Source organism: Peromyscus eremicus, chromosome 20, assembly GCF_949786415.1.
Source record: "Peromyscus eremicus chromosome 20, PerEre_H2_v1, whole genome shotgun sequence".
NCBI lineage: Eukaryota > Metazoa > Chordata > Mammalia > Rodentia > Cricetidae > Peromyscus > Peromyscus eremicus.
In genome coordinates, this window is record NC_081436.1 from 32,959,934 (window position 1) to 32,972,904 (window position 12,971).

Sequence of the window (12,971 nt, forward strand, 5' to 3'; positions counted from 1 at the left end):
CTTATTCTGTGGCTTGACAGAATGATCAGCCAAACGCAGAATCATCATACATTTTTGGTGATGGATCCGTGTGGTTAGAAAGAGAAATGGGAAGAGAAGTGCTTTGGGGTAGAGGTCTAAGCTTGCAAACAGGGTGCCTGTACAGCAAGCGCAGAGGAGACACTCAGTGACAGACATTCATGAGGAACTCCTGTGGCAGATGTCTTGGTGTTTCCTTCTTCTCCACACAGCTCAGCGCTGCTTGGGCTGTACGCAAAGTCACCAGAGTGACAGAGATGGGGTTACTCATCATTTTACAACACAGACTCCTTTTCCTTGAGGGTGACTGGTTACTGTCATTCTTAGGTGCCAAGTATGCCAGCAGCAGAGAACAGCCACAGCCTTGTTAGACACAATAATTTGAAAGGATCACTAAACCTTGATAGCAAGCTGGTGGCATTCAGGATCCCATTTATGCACACGGACAGCCAGGCACAAACTAGGACTGTGATTGGATACGTAGACACAATTGGGAGAGAGCTGCCGACCTCACTTCTTTCCACACCCATGAGGTGTGACACTAACGTGCCACTAGGTTAGTTTCACACCGATACTGAAAACACTGAATTTCTACCCTCAAGTTTTTGGGGTCCTGAAACCTGTATCTTAAACTTGTTGTGAGTCTGATACACAGCATGTTTTCCACTTCCCTTAGTGCTGCTGTCAGAGACACACGGCTTCACTGTGTTAATCTGATAATGGAGCCGATTCTTCTGGTTAATCCAGATAATGCCCCAAGTTCCCAAGTCTCGGCTTCAGCACATAAGAAAACGTTATCATCTGTCTTATTTCCTAAGTATCACACAGATTAAAGGCAGATTTCTCATATTAGGAAAACTACATTCAGATGGACTTGGCTTGTTAAGAGGCAACACTATTTTATTTGAGTAACTTTATAACTAAAACCCATCGTTTAACGTCTCAGATTGGGTGACTCCGGAATGTGCGCTTGGTTCTCGGTAATGCAAACCTCTAACAAGAGAGACAACAGAGAGCCACGTAAGAAGCGCTGTCCGGTGAAAATTCCTAATCAATAAAGTAACTCAGTAATTTTTAACTTTTCAAACAACAGGGCATATAACACAAATACCTCTATGTAGAGCAAATATTTTCCAGAATATGAAGCAATTATGAAAACATTTAAAGGCATCTTTTAAATGTCATAAAATGAGCATATCAAACAAAGGGCAGGAAAAGAAGTCAATGTACACAGACTGTAAGTCAAGTCCAATCATACATCACTCAATGTCTGGAAGGCATTGTAAGAAATGCATTAGTAAGCCACATTCTCCTGTGAGCACTGTGAAACATCCCACTTACAAATACAGCTGTAGCACTGGACAGTGGAGTCCTAAGAGACCACAGCTATACATGGTCCACTGTTGACCACACATCCTTGTGTAGCATGTGGAAGTAGGTAAAAAAAAATCTACACAGTAAAAAAAGTCCCAAAGGGACTAATTTAAAAGAAAATGGTGAGAAGTATGGGTAACTTTTCCTTCTCTTCATTATAAAAGGTGACATGCTGCATTCAGAATTAAAAAAAATGCAAGCACTACTGTTTGATTTTGTACATGATTCTTAAAAGGTACAAATGGTAAGATACTATGTGTTCTGGAACTAACCAGAGAAACTCAATCTTCTACAGGGCATCAAAATACATCACCTTACAGAACATTTTCCTATAATCCTATGAGCTTCTACATAGCTCTTAAACACTAAGCATTAACACAACAGGTGATAAACAGACAGAAGAGACATCATAGTACATGACCAACAAGGTCACCACTGTCTATGATTAATATTACCTTTGCCTTGTCTCTCATGGAACCTTTTCCAAGGATGGACATTTTTGTCAACGTTTCTTCTTGTAAGCGCTTCAGAGAATTGCCACGTGGACCCAAAAGCTTCCCCACAAAGTTGAACTAGGAAAAACAAACCAGCCACATTTGTAACATTCAAATCTTAAAATAGTTTACCAGCCTTGAACATTGGGGAACACTACCAAACACTACTTATCACTAACAAGCATTTATCTTCCTGCTATATAAATCATACTGTGATGTTTTCCACAAAGTGGTACCAAAGAGGTAAAATTTAAAAAGTCATCCTTTGTACTAGCCATTTCAGTGACAGCAGTAATTATGAATTTCCTACCAACCACAAACAGGGCTAGGGTGAGCATACAGGTGAGAAAAACAGTCCTGGAATGGGGCACATGGGTTCTCATGTTTTGTCAGCACTTACGTTTGTTCTCAATGAATGGATTGGCCCAGGTGAGTTTGTTCTCAATGAATGGACTGACCCAGGTGAGTTCTCAGTCGGTGACTGACAAATGAGTCACAAGAAAGTAAGTAGATGTGAGAATGCAGGATGTTCACGTAATTGGATTATCTGTGGTTTCTAACTGAATAAGCAGGGGAGAAGTGGGCTACTGAGCACACAGCCTCTGAGCTTAGATGGCCGTGGTTTACACTGGGGAAGCATCCCGTCCTCAGTGTTCTTGGTTCACTCTCCTGTGCAGAGGACAAGAGGAAAGGGACCACTCTCCCAGGGTCATTTTAAGAACTGGGTGGTTCAGTGAGAATAAATCATAGTAATAATATTTAGTATATAACGCACATGCAAGAAACACCTTGAACAAAGGAGTTAAAATGAGAAATGGAGGTTTCGAAAGCTTTTCCGTAATTGATATAAATTACAAATACTTCTGTCTGCAAACCAGAAACTCAACCAGCTCACCACTTCTCCTTGGTGAGAATTCTGAGTTCACACTCAGGACACTGGCTGCTGTCTTAGTGATCTATGCCATAGCTGCTGTTGTCTTGAGGGAGGAATGACACTCAGCAGTTGGTCTAACTAGGGCAGTTCAAATGACTTCCTTGAAGTCAGAACACTTCAAAAATCAAAATGGCATTTTTCATACAACTTTTTAATTTTATTGGTCTTCAACCAAAATTCAAACAGTCTCATCTTCACATGGACTTATTCCTTACTTTTGAAATTTAATATTTTTTAAATATAAAAATCATAGAGTTTAAACAATCAAAAATAAACACATGGTAAGGGCGTCAGTATCCTGATCCACCTGTGTCTGGCTGTCCTTGCTACCCACTCTCTGCATCATCTTCCTAGATGTTTCTATTCTTTGGACAGTGGACCCCCTGAGCTGGATCCCCAAGTTTCTATTATTTTTCCTGATTGGACTTTCTGGAAGATGCAACTGCATTTCTTATATACTGTTGATTCTTTCATCTCCTTTATCAAATGTTTAATAATTAACAAGGTTTTCTCTTGACATTTTTTTATTTTCATACATCTCTCACTTACCCATTTCAAATCCATGAACTCTACTTATTATTACATCTATCCATCATCCATACACACACACACACACACACACACACACACACACACACACACACACAATCTGCTGAGACCATTGAACACTTCTCATATGTACATGTGTTGAGACTGTGTTGAGAGCTGACCACTTGGGATTGGATAACCTACCAGGGAGTTCATCACAGGAGAAGACTGATTCTTCCCCTCCCACTAGCCACTGACTGCCTGAAGTTCTTCATCTAGGGATGGAATCTTTTGAGACTGCCCCCCATCCAGGATGGCATGTTAACTAGCTCATTGTGTGCCGCTTCCCTGTGACATCTATAAAACACTGTCTCACAGATAGTGTCCTGGTCCATCCCAGGACACTACAATCTTCCCACCCCATCTTCCCTCATGTTCCCTGAGTATTAAGAGTAGATGTGCATTGTAGATGTGCCAACTGAAGCTGGGCTCTCCATGGTCATTTATTCTCTTCATTGTGACCAGCTGTGGATCTCGGGAGTGGCACTCATGTACTGTAAAAAAGCTTCCTTGTTGAAAGGTGAGAGCCACTCATGTGTGGGTATATGGATAAGTATTTCGAATGCAGTTAGAAATTATACTGGTTTAGGAAAGTGACAGCAGTAAGTTCTCCTAGAGGGTCCATGACCTCACCAGCCATGGGTAACATTTGGGTAGATTTATAGTAACACACACAAATTACTTCCTACCTGGCAGACCTCAAGTCTAACTAGATAGCTAATGATTACCCTGAAGATGTGTCACCACTGAATCAGCAGAGGTACCTTCCTGGCTTGTCATCATCTTGATTCTCAGGTTTTACATCTGGGTGGGACTATTGGTCATGTTTCTCCCTTGGCAGCTAGCGCAGTAGCTCCTTCTGATACTGTGCGAGCCAGTCCTCACCTGGAGTAACTGGCTTCCAGTTGAGTTCTAACTCCATTCCTCCAAGTCCTCTGTCCACAGTGTGTGGTGTCTTCAGCAATAGGGTCTAATGTACAGGTTAAGTGAGGTAATCATGAGCAATGGCAAAAGTGTGTATTATTTCTGGAGTCTCTTAGACTCCCTTGACCAACAACTAGAAGAGAGGTTTCCTTTGCCTGGCACTGGGGGTTTTGTTGTTAGTCTATGACTCCTGGGGGAACACTGTCACCCTGTGTGGTGTAACTCCATTGAAACTACACATATATGAATACATAAACACACTGTATGAAAGCATGCATGCATGCATGCATGTGTATATGTATGTATGCATGTAGTTTAAAGATTGTAAAACGTCTTCTTATAGCTCCCCCCATGTACTTTTCAACTACTCTTAGTGTTATTTATCTCTCCTTTATACCTGCCCCTCTATGTTACCCTCCCTTCCCTGACCCACAATTAAGTTCCCCGACGCCGGTTTTCCCCTTTCTCCATTCACAGCATTCATGTCCCACTATTTTCCATCCTTATAGCCCTCATCATGGTCCTTTTCTACTTTCCTGGCTTCTTAGGTTACTCCAGGTGACAACTCAAATCTAAAGATTTAGAGCCAGATCCACAAGTAAAAGAGAATATGTAGTATTTGTCTTTCTGGGACTGGGACACCTTACTCAGTATAGCATGGTTTAGTTCAGCCCATTCACTTGCAAATTCCATGGTTACATTTTCCTTGACAGCGGAATAGAATTGCATTGTCTATGTTCTACATCTTCATCATCCATTCATCCCTGCTGCAACAGTCCTTTCTGGGTCCTTGTAATGACTTTATAAACATAGTCTGTCTTACTGAACTCAGGGTTCAATTTTTAGTATGGCAACTATGTCTGCAAGAAGATAGTAAGAACTAATGCATTTCAGCATTCATTTCTCCATTAAGTCAAAATGTAATGAATAATTTCATTTATTCATCTGCATTAAAAAATGAAACTGCTATCATTTCTAGAAGCAATGATTTATCTCCAGATGCCGATTATACAACCCCCCCACCCCACCCCACACACACACCCACACACAGGACAAGTTCCACAACCATCAGGACGGCAAATGGACATCACTGAGTGTTTCCCAACAGAGAGTGCATATGAGTTGTAATAATCATGATCTTCACTGAGGAAGACCAGCTGCCCTTCTATAAATGTGATCTGAAACTGTTCCCTAGAGACAATCACAACCAAATCTGAAGAACATGTAGGGTTTCTGTTAAAAGGCTTCTCTTGTTTGGGTTCTCACCAAACAGTTGACTAGCCTACATGGATGTTTCACTGACTCTAAGTCAAAACTGAGAACTGACTGAATGTTCTGCTCTCAAAGTTTCAAAAGCATTCTTCTTCAGAGCCCCAAGGCCAGCAAGGGGCACCACCTCCCTGTACCCCAGTGGCCACCTCCAGATTGACTTTCCCAGAGGGTCTTGGCCAGGCCTTCTGTGTGCACTGTGCTATTTATAACGCCTGTACAGAGAGCATACTAACTATTTAAGGCACTAATTAATTAAATGCTAGCAGTCTTACATAGGAATATGCTTAAGTCTGTCCATTTTTCTTCAGCCCTACATGGCCAGCCACCTGCTAGCTATCTCCTCTCATACACAACTGCTGGAGGCCTTTTTCTACATCTCCTTCTACTTCCTTCCTTCCATCAACAGAGAGAGGTCCTTTTGAAAGAGAAAGCTGACCATAGCAGGTCTCTGATTAGAACACAGTGGTACCACTATTCTTTGAACCTATGTCCTAATGTTTAGCATTCTCCTTCATAGACTCATCAAAGCTGTAGCCACCATGCTTCAACACAGTCCATGAAGCTAGGCTGACACAGCTGGAGAGAGAGTTAAATGGAAAAAAAAATAGCTGTACGTGCTATCTATCCCAGGAAACTCTAACCCCACAGCTTCCCTGGCACACACAGAAAGCCTCGATACTCAGGCACCTGCGATAGCATGAGGGTATAATTCAGTCACTGAATTATAAAGATTGACATTTTCTTGAAGGATAATTCTGTTCCCAGAGCACATAGGGAAGAAAGGAGAGAATCCTTAATCCACAATTCTCTGATGAACCGGGGACAAGGAGAAAGCAGTCACTCCTGAAATACCCAGAACCATCTAACCCATCAGTCACCTCCGGGAAGAAGGGCAAAATATTGTCTATGTGCCGAGTGAGAAACGAAAGCAGTCCAGAGCCTGTTGCCAGTACTGAGGTCTGCTCAATGACAAGGGAGACACGCACATAGATGATGATATCTACTAAGAGACAGAGACAGACCAAAAACACGAATGGCCTCTGGGACAGTCAGGCATGGGCTAAGCTCTGTCTGCGAGCCCCTTGTCTCAGTGAGAAGGCATGGGCACAGGCAAAGCCACGGATACTAAGGAGTTTCTCAGACAGGAATCAGTAGGGGGACTGGAGAGGAGAAGGGAGTGAACAGAATTAGTGACTTTAGGACAGAAAAGGGAAGTGCAGGGAAGAGCAGAGGACAGACACATGCAGCCAAGACCTCTGCCCATCTCCTTTGCCCAGGAGGCTGGAAATTACGTCCTCATTGTGTTTGGGTCACTGCCTAAAACTTTCCACATTAATATGAATATAACATTTTAGCAATGGCAAATACATGAAAGGAACAAACCTTGTGTAAATCCAATGCCATGTGCAGCCTAGGCCTTCGTTGGAGCTCCTTCATGTCTACCAGCCCCCATCCACTTTTCTAGAAGCCTCTCTTGACCTTCTGAAGCCACTCACTCCTGAATTTCTTGCTATACAAACCAAACTATTTGAAGACATTCCCTTAGACTCTTGGTACTGTAGAACATACTTTATTCAACTCTGAAATCTCCATACCCAGTCTCTTTCCTAACCCTCCATGCTCTTCCATAAACAAACTAACCCTGAAGTGAACAAAGCATGTGGGGGGAAGGGGAAGCAGTAGAGTAAAGACTTTAGCATCAGGAACCTGAGCACCTATCCATCTTCTGTTGTTTATGTTGGGAAAGCCACATCTGTATCAGTCAAACTGTAAAATAAAAGCACTCTGGACAAGAAGTCAAAAAAGAACTTCAAAACACGAAGGTCCTGTCACGGGGGCTGATGCTTGGAGGGACAGCCCTTGCCTAGCATGTAAAAGGCCTTGGATCTGATCACTGACAGCACAAAACAAACCAAATTTAAAAACGAAAAATGTGCTTCCTGTGTTGGGTCCTTCTGTTTGCTCTAAGCTGTTCCACGGTGTATCAAACCATGGCTTCCAGGCTGAGCCTTGCCTTGAGTGGCTCCACTGTGAATGTACATGCTGAGAGAAAAACTCTACATCTTGCTTACACAGCAAACAACTTCCTTCTGTACAAAGCAAAACAACCCACAGTGCAGACTGAATAGCTAGGGTATTCACACAAGTAAAGCATCACCACATATAACTTACCATAGACCACCAGCAGTCACCAACACAAGGCCATATCAAAACCATATCAGAAAACACAAATCTGAACACACCTGACCAAGGATGGATGCAAGATCATGTAAGAGGAGGAAACCTTAGTATCTGCCTTTTTTCACTTATGTTGAGAAAGCCACATCTTTCTTCACCTGTATTCAATCCTCTAGATCTACACAGAAGGAATGAACAGAGTTCCAACACACACACACACACACACACACACACACACACACACACACACTGTAATTTAAAAAACTTAAATAAAGGGCTGAAGAGACGGCTCAGTGGTTAAGAGCACTAGCTGGCTCTTCCAGAGGTCCTAAATTCAATTCCCAACAATCACATGGTGGCTCACAACCATCTATAATAGGATCTGATGCCCTCTTCTGGCATGCAGGCATATATGCAGAGCACCCATACATAACAACAACAACAAAAAAACCCAAAACCTTAAAAAGACTTAAAGGCACACAGTATGATAGGCCTGTGCTAGGAGAACACAGGAGGAGCCATCCAAACACACATCCTTCTTATCCTGTCCATTTTGTGCACATCCTCAACAATGTTTCTCTGATCCCCTGCAGACACTTGCCCTTGCATCCATATCAGCTCTGCATTTGCCTTCAGCCACCACGAGCCCTGTCTCTTCTTCAACAATCCCTCTGTCCTTCTGCAACATCATTATACATCACTGTATATAATCTACAGTGAGCATGAGGAATGAGCACTAGAATAAAGAGCTTAGGGTCACCAGGGCCACACAGATAAGCAGAAGCAGGTCTACTTGGTGAACTGTCGCTAACAACAGGGACCAACTCGTGAGCTCATTGACACTTGGCAGTTTCTGACGCCTTTCACTCACTGAACTTGCACTTGCTAGATCTGATGACCTTTGTTCCATCAGAGGTTTGGAAGACGTGGTGGTGAGCCACTGGACATGGCTGCTGGGACCAGAACTCAGGAAGAGCATCAAACACTCCTATCCACTGAGTCATCTCTATAGCCCCAATACAACACTTTAAATGGAGCTAAACCATTTGATCCAACACACTTACATAGAATATGGTGGTTATGTTCTATTATAGATATTGAAACCTTTACCAAGACATTATCTAAGTTAACTAAAGAAACAGTACAAGCATAGATGAGAATCAGTTCTTTCCCAGCCTTAAAGACTTCACTGAGTAAACTGGGGAGAGAGCTCCATTTTACAATTACATGGATCAACTCTTTTACATTCAAACTATGACAAACTTAACAGTGTTGGACAACAGCCATTTTATTTATTTTCTCACAATTTAGAGACTTACACAAGGAGAGAAAGGTCAACTGGAGCCATGTGCTGCTGCTATAACAGAAGGTGTGAGACTGGGTGGTTTTCAAAGGATCACCGTTCTGGAGGCTGCCTTTGAAGGGGCCCCTTACTGCACTCTAACACTGCAAGAACACAGAAGGCTAGCAAGCCAGGGCATGCTGAGGAGGTAGCCCAGCTGTATAACAACCACCTCTCTTGGTAACTAATTCAGTCCAGAGTACAAGAATTCACTCCCTGACAAAGAATCTTTTTTTTTTTAAGGCCCCACTTCCCAACACCCCCAGAAAGGCAATCCATTTTCCACATGGGTCTCAGAAGAGACAATCCACATTGGAACTGGGAGGCAAAAGATAGAGTGGCAAAACTTGATGCTACAGCCATGTTCATGGGGGTAAGCAGACTCACTTCTGGAGTGCCCTATTCCCTTTGCTCATAAGCCAGTGCTGGCTGGATCCTGGGAACCACAGTCCACACTGGCTTCCCTGATTGTCCTTTGGCTTCGGATACTGGACTTCACTTACAATAGTGGGCTGGATGGCTGGTTTAGGGAAACAGACACTGTCCGTCAGTTCTTCAAGCCTAATCTGATTCAGTCCTGCCAATGCTATTACCCCAGGAAGCTGCATTTCAGGACAGACAAAGCGTATGCGTGTTGATTTGGAGTCATTTGATGGTGTACAGCATGCTACACCATCACAGATGGAATTGATTGGACAGCCACAATCAACCCCGCAGACTTAACTGCTTCAAACATCATGGTGTTTTTAAGACTGGGAAGGTCTACCTGCTTACTTGCTTTGTTTGCTCGAGTTGAGAACAGGGCAGAGGTCTCTCTGTGGTTAAAGGCCCTGTCTCATTCATCTTTGTACCTCAGCAACAACCTAGTATAAAATCTTGTTTACAGGAGGCAAGCAACGTTTCATGCATAGAAAATTGAGCGGAAAACATAAACCCAAATTAAATACTCAAGTTTCTATCAGTAACTACTAGGGCCTTAAGTACAACCAAGCATAGAATAGGAACAGGAACAGATGACAGGAACTAGGTTTCTGGAATATCAGTGCTAACAGACCAAGAGTATCTTCTACCCAAGGATCTTATAAAAATTTTAATGTGTATTTAAAATTCTTAAAATGAATATACATCCCAGGACAATATAAAACAATGGAGCTACAGTATCAGGAAATGTTAACATATTCTCTAGAGATAAGGCTGAATTACATTAAAGAACAAGAGGGTTTGAGTAATTTTTTAATGTTTGAACATAATACAAAGTACACATTGAAAATTAATTGAAGAGCCCAGAAACTGATAGGTAAGGAGCAGGTGGAAGTAGGCCCACTGGTACATTTCACAGGGATGGCCACCATCAACACCTTCTGTGCATCATCACTTTAGGCATGTACGAAGGTTTATAAAAATGCACATTTGTGTCTTTAAAATGCCACTGCTGTACTACCATTGGTTGAAAAGTCAGTGGTAACAATGGGTGTGGGACTCACCAAAACAAACTGGGTACAGAGATAATTTTAACTGAGGAAACTGTTCTTAACACATTCCCAGTGCACCTAGAACTCTCCAAATAACCTCACATTGCTCCTTCAAATTTTGTCCCACTTCCTCTCTTACATTAATTCACCCTTGAGCCTATATTATTTAATGAAATGAATGTTCTCCACTGCTAACATTATAAATTCTCTTAGACTCTGTAGAACCCACTTCGATTTTTCTATCTTTCCTACATAATGGCTTCTCAGTAAATACTTATGAAATTAAAGCTTATTTGCCCCTCAAATCTAATAGCACTGTTCAACAGTTTATGCCAATTTTCTCTTTGCTACCAAGATTATTATAACATATTTAAGCTGCCAATAAATGCTATTATTTAAATGTCTTAATGTTCCTCGCAAATATAACTATTATTGGTGGTAAAGTACAGCACTGCTCCATCGAGTGTGGCTTTTAACATGGGATTTGTAAATGGTAGAGAACCCAGTGTATTCAGACATTACCAAATCTTAAAAAAAAAAAAAATGGAGATCACAAGAAACTTCTCCAGATTATATGAGCAGGTGGCAAAGATGTAGACAGACATGTGCAGGTGGCACATACTTTAGAGACTCCTAACTTACATATCTCTCTCCATGTGATCAAAGTTGAATTTGCCAGTAGAAGATGTACGTAAGATAGCTAGGAAATATTAATCCAGAAAAGCAGCGATCATATCAGTCCACTTATAAAAAGGCGGGGGATTAATTGAAGGATTTAAAATCAAAGGCAAGAAACTGATATGGATAGAGGCTCTTACAACAGTGTGGGTGAGGATGACAACATTCACACAGTGTGACAAGAAAATACAGAGAGAAAGAGGAAGGGGAGTCAAGGGAGGCAATAACTGAGGGGTGAGTGGGACAGGGTTAATAAAGTGGTAGCAAATAGGCAAAAATGATGCCTTGGTTTGCGGCACAGACACTCAAATAGACCGCAGTACTTGTTTACTGCAATGAAGAAAACCAAAACAATAGGGAAAGTTTCAAAACCGTCACGAGTACCTATGGAGGTCAGTTATGGCCACCAAGCCTGTCGACAGTGCAGGACGTTTGGAGAAGAACAGCGGATATGCTCAGAGCTGATGGACAGAAGAGCTGCATACAAGACAAAGTCACACCAGCTCCTAACACCAACTCTTCTTTCCACTCTGCAAACGTACCTTGTGCTGTGCATTACAAAGTAACCACTTGTTTTCTCAACGTGGCAGAAGTTACGGCGTGAAAAAGGGCAGCGAGTAATGCAGGTATACTGCCTCTCCATCTCTCCATCTTCACCTGTGGCCCCACAGTGTGAGCTGCTCTCTTCTGCGCTGCGACCACAGCCCACCACGATGGATGGAAACCTTTGCCACTGTGGCTCAAATCCCCATTCCCTACAGCCCTGTGTGCTGGGTATTTCATCACAGCATTGCAAACTCTAATACAGATGCTGATGGATCAGCATCTTAATAAGAAGCCTGCGGTCCCAACTTCACTGCATTAGCCACAACTACCAAGGTATAGAAACGACCAAAGTACCCACCAGTGAATGAAGGATTTAAAAAGGGAAATATGTACAGAATGGAACAAGGTAAAGCATTAAAAAAAAATCACATCACTGTGACAACATAGACGAACATAAAGAGATTTATGCTAAATAAAACAAGCCAGCTACAGAGAAACAAATCCCATGATTTGTGTGGACTCTAAGAGAGGTGAGTACTTAAAAACTGGGTAGGGAAAAGGCAAGGAAGGGGAGATGTTGCTAACAAGTTTTGGTTAACCAGGAGGAATTAGTTTGTGTGACCACTGTATAGCAAGGCAATATAATTACCAACGCATGAATCAAAATGTTAAAAAGGAGGATATTACATGTTACAACAAAGAAATAACAATGTTTAAAGTGATGGTCAATGCATGTGATCATAACACTGCATTCCTATGCATTTTCAAGAACCATACAGTATGACTGGGGGTAAAGGACCATGGAGCATTCACGCCTAGGGCTCATCATCAGGTCCAAAAACTTAAATTCACAAAAACTGTACTGTTCCCCATAAATAAACTAACTCCTAGTTAAAGTAATAGAGATAATTAACTGCACATTACCATCTTATTTCTACAGGTAAACTGTCAGCTTTACACTTAAAATAATAGCTTCACATAAATCCTCAGAGGAAGAAGCTGTCTGTGAAAATCTCAGCCTTTAATGTATTCTTCCCACATCATATATTCGCCATGTAGAGAAACTAAACCAACGATTTCCATGGAGTAAACAACCCAAAAGCTGGATCTGAAACTGTCTGTAATACACACCAAGGGAGAAAGAAAGGAAA

The 12,971-nt window shown here is 42.0% G+C and overlaps 1 protein-coding gene across 12 annotated transcripts in view; it reads right to left on the reverse strand.

The window, feature by feature from the left end:
- Positions 1-12,971, reverse strand: part of Khdrbs3 (KH RNA binding domain containing, signal transduction associated 3) — a 166,806-nt gene that overhangs the window by 91,526 nt on the left and 62,309 nt on the right. For all 12 annotated transcript variants that reach the window (XR_009375436.1, XM_059246922.1, XM_059246923.1 and 9 more), the window contains exon 3: positions 1,848-1,964. Coding sequence is in view for 11 of the 12 variants with exons in the window: in XM_059246922.1 (XP_059102905.1) it covers positions 1,848-1,964 (117 nt within the window). In the remaining variant the exon portion in view is untranslated. The remainder of the gene's footprint in view (positions 1-1,847; positions 1,965-12,971) is intronic.